The sequence below is a fragment of the Thermobia domestica genome, chromosome 12, assembly GCF_964235325.1.
Source record: "Thermobia domestica chromosome 12, izTheDome1.hap1.1, whole genome shotgun sequence".
NCBI lineage: Eukaryota > Metazoa > Arthropoda > Insecta > Zygentoma > Lepismatidae > Thermobia > Thermobia domestica.
Window position 1 is genome coordinate 190,991,744 of NC_137465.1, and position 7,264 is coordinate 190,999,007.

General features: G+C 36.7%; 1 protein-coding gene across 1 annotated transcript; it reads right to left on the reverse strand.

The window, feature by feature from the left end:
- Positions 1-5,605: 5,605 nt before the first annotated feature.
- Positions 5,606-6,046, reverse strand: LOC145666212 (uncharacterized). Its single transcript, XM_081733278.1, has one exon. It carries the CDS (start codon positions 6,044-6,046, stop codon positions 5,606-5,608), a length of 441 nt encoding a protein of 146 aa, XP_081589404.1.
- Between the last annotated feature and the right edge of the window lie 1,218 nt (positions 6,047-7,264).

Consider the following 7,264-nt stretch of genomic DNA (forward strand, 5'->3'; position numbering starts at 1 on the left):
AATCGCTTAATTTATCTGGATCACTGCAGCCACGAAGCATATGAGAGACACTTCACAGTCATTATATACTTCTTGAAATGCAAAAAGACAATGCGATCCGACAATGTATACATCTTTTCACCTTTTTAAGTTTCTCCAAATGGTCAAATGATGAACGCTGATTTTTTCTCAATTTCACATGTTGTTCACTGCAAATCTTTTTTGTTAATCACCTTCAATACGTATCACCAAGAACAAATCAATACTCGTGACCTTCCTTGTTCTCTAATCATGATATACCATTAAATAATTTTCGGAACGACGTTGCATTATATATTAGCTCATAGTGCCCTGATTTTTCCCTGGAATTCATTAATTTTTTGGAACTGTTTGGGTTACCGAGTTTAAGTACGTTGAAGCAGATTTTGCGAAAATCGTGTTTGGCTAATGGCATATAATTTGAGGTACTTACCAACTACCTCTATAAAATTGTTGCGGAAGTACCACAGGATTCTGAAACAAATATTTTTAGATATTGCATATATTAATTTCTAAGTGAAGTCTTCACCCGACTACGGTAGGTCCCACACTTTTGGAGCTATGGACCTTTAAAGTTCATTTTTTTCATGTCATCGGCAGTCTATAACTCCTAAAGAAAGGATTTGCGCACCCAGGTTGGTTTATACCTTTTGTCTTATCTTGGTGTCAGGAATCATCTCCCAAATGTGGTCGGTGTTGTTTGCAAACACCCTGTATAATATATGTGTGAACAATATTTTAGTTAAACTGAAAATAACAATTTAAAAGTTTATGCTATACGTCATTAATCACACCATGTGATGTCACTTTGCTATCGTCATAATAAAGAACTTAGTGACGATATATTTTAGAATCAGTTTTAGTTCAAGAAGTGGTAAATGTTTCTCGTAGATACTTGAGCATCAAGTTTTAGGTTTGTAAAGAAATACATGTCAGTTCCTTCAGCTCATAATGTCCTAATGTTTTTTTTTTTACCTCGAATTCATTAATGTTTCGAACTGTTTGGGTTACCGAGTTTAAGTACGTTGAAGTAGATTTTGCGAAAATCGTGTTTGGCTAATGGCATATAATTTGAGGTACTTATCATCCACCTCTATAAAATTGTTGCGGAAGTAACAACCCAATAAGTTTATCGATTGGTTTCATCTTTAATGTTTGAGTAATGTTTTTTGTTAAACTAAAAATAGTATTTCAGAGTTATTTTTTAAAAATATTTCTTTATCAAAAAATATATTTATCAAAAATATTTTTATCAAAGAAAAATCTTTATTTCTGTATAATCTGCGTTTACTAAATTATTTATAAAGAATATACTACAATAATAGAAGGACTTTAAGAATATAAAGTTCTTTTATTTGACTGGTATATCAATACGTACTGTAAGTCTGAATGTGTTCACGCACAACTTCGGTGCATTGAGTACAATGATTTTTTTTTCCTTTAGTTAGAAGAGTGTACTTTCCGATACTCCCATCTAAATTTCATAATGGTCTGACGATAGTCTTTGGAGTTAGACCTCGAAAATTTGTCAACGGGTAACAGTTTCAGTACCGTAATTATGTGTACGTTGACGTTCACGAGTATATAAAACTTAAAGACTTACAATATGTTTGAAAAAAGCTGTGTCATTCCCAAGTGGCACAGAATCGGTTAAATTTGAACCATATACAGAAAATAGTGCTACAGTATGATATAGGAAAAAACATGTGATTAGAAGAACAGAAATGACAATTTTATACAGAAATAATAACTTACACTAAAGTAATTGCGACTCATGGTGGCTCAAATGATATTAGAGGAATGAAATGGTCCTTAGACGGATGTTTGGTATGGACTTCCATCCTCCCACAGTGCTGTTGACAACTGCTGGATGGACCTTGGTGCTTCTGGACACACTGCAAGACATCTTCCTATAGCATCCCACATGTACTGGATGGGATTGAAATCTGGGAAAGAGGCAGGCCACCGTTCCGAGAACTTCACTACCTGTGCTTTTCCATATGGTCGCGAATTTGGAGCTCACTACACCTCTGAAGGACGCACGTGTAGAATTAGTAGGCCCTACAGTGTCTGAATAGCGTTGATCTATCGGTGTACCGCGTTTAAATTGGGAAGTTGGTATCCGTGCAACATTACACCTTCCATCACAAGATGACCAGATCACCAAAACGATCATGTTCAACAATGTTCCTTGACTCATTATGTATACCCACCTTACTCCAGATGAATCTACGTCCTGTGTCACTACTCAAACTGAAACTGTTCTCATCGGAGAATAGAATGTGACCATACTTCTCGATCAAATCGTGATGCTCTTGGTATCACTGCTAACTGTGCCGCTGATCTGCGGGTGTTTAGTAAACACAACGTAATGGCCGTCGGGGAAAGAAATCACTACCGTGCTGATGACATTCTTCTATAAAGCCTGAGATTAGCGTCTTGCACTTCATTTAAATGTGTTTCCAATTGCATTCGAAGTTTGACATCAGTCCCTTCCTGCCTGCACCACAATGTAGCGGCCGTCCGTTGCTGTGGTTGATCATGATAGACCACCACTTTTCAGTACAACATTGCCTATGGTTCAGAATGCACGTGAAACAATGCTATGGGCAGTACTAAACTCCTGGGTGACATTCGTTACATTTTGTTCCTCTTCCAGCTCCTGGTAATTCTTCCCTGGATGAATACATCCAAATGTCTTCAGACCGTGCTGTTGTGAGTATCGCCGAAACAATGCAACTTAACAGCCTTATCAGTGACACAAAATGTCTCATTTCTTTTACTCAAGTGCTTCGTATTGGTGGTGCTAATTTGTGCCATATTCACGCTGATGCCACTCTATGCAACGTCCTGCTCCGTTGCAACCTCTGACTTCACTCCTTTTCACAGAATACACAATAATTTATGTTACTTTATCTATGACTTCACTCATTTTCACAGACTACACAATAATTTGTGTTACTTTATCTATGACTTCACTCATTTTCACAGACTACACAATAATTTGTGTTACTTTATCTATGACTTCACTCATTTTCACAGACTACACAATAATATGTATTATTTTATCTATGACTTCTCTCCTGTTTACAAACTACGCAATATTTTATGTTACTTTATCTATCTCGCCTTAAGTTTTGCACGTCAATGTATAATTTCGTAACGTGTACATCAAAATTTTTAAAAAGTGGTTTGTGCACACACGTTTTAAAGGTTGATTCATTCTATACGATGTTAGTGTATTACTTTTAGTTTAGGTACCGGTACCTACCTTAACTACTGGGGTAATTATGAGCTTCAAAAGCTATATAATAGTACTGCACGGCTCGTGGGTTTTAAGATATGTTAACAATTGACATATGTCTACAAAATTTAATGTGCAATATCCATTATATACGAATAAGTAATTAGAAAATATTTAACTAGATCATATACTTCCACTTTGTTACTTTGTATTAAATTGATTAACTCGGGGTTGATGTATGACTTTTTCAGCTGTTTGTTGCTGTATTTATATGTAATCCTATTGCTCAATATAATTTTGTATATTATTATTTCAGATAATAATAATAATTATTATTATTATTGTATAATTCTCCTTATTATTATTGATGACTAAATTGGCGTTTACTAACTTTATGTGTGTTAATACCAAACGATTCACTTAAGTTGCATTCATCTTTTATGCGTCTCATTTGTTCATTTTCTAACTCTTATGTAAACTCATAAATATCTTGCATAAAAGAGATATACCATTGACGAAAACTATTATAAACATTAATATCAATAGTAGCAAAAGACAAAGAACATTTACTTTTATATACTTTACGTATCATATGCAATTTGTAGATATAGGTAATTTTTTCCGACTTTTATTGCGAATACGGTTATTTTGAAACTAACTCTTCTAGTAAAGGCATCAAAAGGACAATTATGTAGTTTTTTTTAAAGCTTGTTAAATGTGTGTGTTAAATGGAGTATGCTTGTAGCTTGTGTAAGGAAAATATGTTTAATATGACAGCTTATTATGAACCTAGTTTGTCATCGCTATCTGCTGGCACGATTCTAATAAGTCAAGGGTCTTGGATGCCATTTCAACCAATTATAATGGACGAATTGTTCTTTGGACCCCGTCTTTTATGCTGAGCCGTAACAATGAGTGGTGCAGGCAGTGCAACGCACTGGTGTCCCCGCACCGGCTGATTGAATTAATATTACTTGTTATTGAATACTTAAATTACCCATTTATTTATTTCGTATATTTACATTGTGATTTCAAATCAGTAGCATGACAGGAGCATTTAGAGCTCAGATTTTTTTAAAACAAGGAAATTAAATTATTAATTTTATTTAAAGTCTATTCCAAAGTTACATTTCTTTAGTGGACAGATCATTCAGTTTTGAGTTGTAAGATTCTCAATGCCAGGCTTCTGTTGCCAAGAAAACTGATAATTTGAAATCTATGCATTCAGAAACAAAAACAAGCCTTTGTTTCATGGTTTACCAGCAGCTTTCGTTTCCATGCAACTTAAGTCTTTGTCTATGACATTTGTGGGAATGGGTCATAGTCATTGGCTCGTTCTCTAGGACAGCGACGTTCATATGTATAAATCAACCAATCACAAAAATGTACTCTCTTCAGTAAGTGACGTCTGAACTTCCTTTTCTCAGCCCGAAACTGACCTTGTGGACAGAAAACGGGTAAAATTTGTTCTGGCGGGCAACAACTCCACACTATGATTTTGCTATTCAAGCATAGCATTAAGTCTCGTATAAACAAGTACCGAGTACGAAAGATAAAAAAATTATCTAGTTTTGTGGTTGGAGGTGACCTTTGCATATAAGTGATTCATTATTTATCACTCAAACGCGTTGTTATAGTAATCGTAGATTGTCGAGAAAGTTCGGGAAAGTAACTGTTCAACTGGTTCAAAAGTTGTGAATAGGCAGAAGGCCATGAGCATAATAAATATATTTGTTGTAAAGGGAGAAGGAAGAAAAAGATGTCAGAACAAAAAGGTTAAAATAAATTGAATAGCGAACATATTTCACATAATATATTACAAATTTGATGTTAGTATCTACTACTATTGTTGTTATCTGACGATATGTAATGTAATTTCGTATGCTTATTTTAACTGCAGAAAAGTACAATACACTTAATTTGTCTAAACATATTTCCATTTCTTATCGATAGTATGAATCGTAAATAGCTGTAAATTTCCATAACGGCTTACAAATGGTTTTATATACAACTAAGGGTGGATTTGTGAAGTTTTAGTCCGAAAAAGCGTTCTCAAAACAGTTCTTATTTGTAAAAGAATTCGTAATGATCGTTTCTGGATGTTGCAATTTTCTATCCAACTAGCTAGATAACAATTCAGCATAACATAACAATAAAAGCTGCTTCTCTTCTATTAAAAAAAAAAAAAAAAAGAGGCGCCAAAAGTTTGGTATGGTAAATGTAGGGGTCACCGAATTCTACTTCGCAACGTGCGCTGAAATCTCTACCTTCGGCTATGCGAAGTATCAAAAGATAAAGCGAAGTGCTATAGGGTCGTATCCAGAAGTAATAGGACTGATTTTTTTAAATTACTGAACATTTTGGTACATTGACTTGATATTCTTCAAAATAGGCCCCTTGGGCATTCACACACTTCTGGTAGCGAGCCTTCCAGGTCGCGAATGCCTTCTGGAAGTCGTCCTCCGGAATGCCGTCGCCACTTGGAAAGCTTTCACCGAGTCGAAACGATGCCCCGTCAGCTGCCTCTTGATAGGGGGAACTGGAAGAAGTCCGGCGGTGAAACATCAGGGCTGTAGGGGGAGGCAACGTGGAAACGCCAAATTTGGTCAGGAGATTCCTCATAATCCACGCGCCGTGGTACGGCGCGTTGTCATGGTAGAGCTTCCATTTCCCCACCAGGTCTGGTCGCACGTGTGTGATCCGCTTTCGCAGCCGTGTGAGCACTTCCACGTAAAATCTTGCATTTACACTCTGTCCAGGAGGTACAAACTCCTTATAGACCATACCACGACGGTCAAAACTATAATCAACATCGATTTCACTTTCGATTTCGACATTCTGGCCTTCTTTTCTACGGGGTGGTTGTGCGACTCATGGTATCCTCCTTGTAGGCCTGCGTAAGGATGTCCTTGGTTTCGGTCGCTGATTTTCCCAGTTTGACGCAAAACGTGATTGCGTACCGCTGCTCCAAATTTCGCTCCATCGCAACTGACGACGAGGCGTCACTAACACAGTGGTCCACACACAACTAACGCACGCAGGCGACTGCCGCCGGTAGACACCTGTTCCCAAGGATTCCCTCCATATCATCCGGCCTTGCAGCCTCCCCCCCAATTTGCTCTGCGCGCGCGGGAAAAAATCAGTCCTACTACTTCTGGATACGACCCTGTACATCTTGCGCATATAGTAATTTATACAAATTGAGAAAGGAACTTTTATAACATATCTAAGGTCATTAAAATATTACTGCCGGCCTTGTTGTTGGCTCGAATATTTAATGTTGACTAAAATATTTGTTGGCTTCAAATTTGAAAGGTTGTTTAACTAAGCGGTTAGCCTGCGCACCTTTAGCATGGGAAACCCGGGTTTGATTCCCGGCGGGAGCTCATGTTGTTCGGATTCCACGTTAATCAGTATGTTCCGTCTCATATAGCCTCACTGCGGAAAGGAACGATGAACTCAAAATCAACTCAAGTCAACTCTAAAACTTGATTGTTGCAGTCTAGGAAATTCAGTAGTAGCAATACTTCGAAACTTTTAAATTGTTTGTGACTGTAGCAACAAACAGCTGAGGGATTTCATGTAAATCTCTCTTTAGTTTTTAATATTGTTTGGTCGAATTCCTCATTAAACATTTGCTTTAGATGAATTCCTCACCTTGATTCACATTTATAGATTCGTCAACAAATAAATGTTTTAAAAGCGAAAGAATCTTCCGTATTCGCTTCAACAGACGGAACTCAGGATTTGACACTATAGTACAAATCTACTCTAATTTGTTTATCTCTGTAATAAGCAAAGCATACACTGTAAAAAATGAGGTGTTGAAACACCAGAAAATGACTACTACTTTCGCATGTTACTTGTCTGTTATTTCAGTGCAAAGATTTTTTTTTTTTTTTTTTTGGTCCGTCGTTCCGTTTAAAAAGTTTTGCCCTTTCTTCGGGTAAGTGCTTCATAGGTAGAAAACTTGATTGCACTTTAATGTGGTTGGTCTAAGAG

What these genes read in the sequence shown, in the direction of transcription:
- LOC145666212 (XM_081733278.1), bottom strand. Translation starts at nt 6,046, where the DNA reads ATGGTCTATAAGGAGTTTGTACCTCCTGGACAGAGTGTAAATGCAAGA.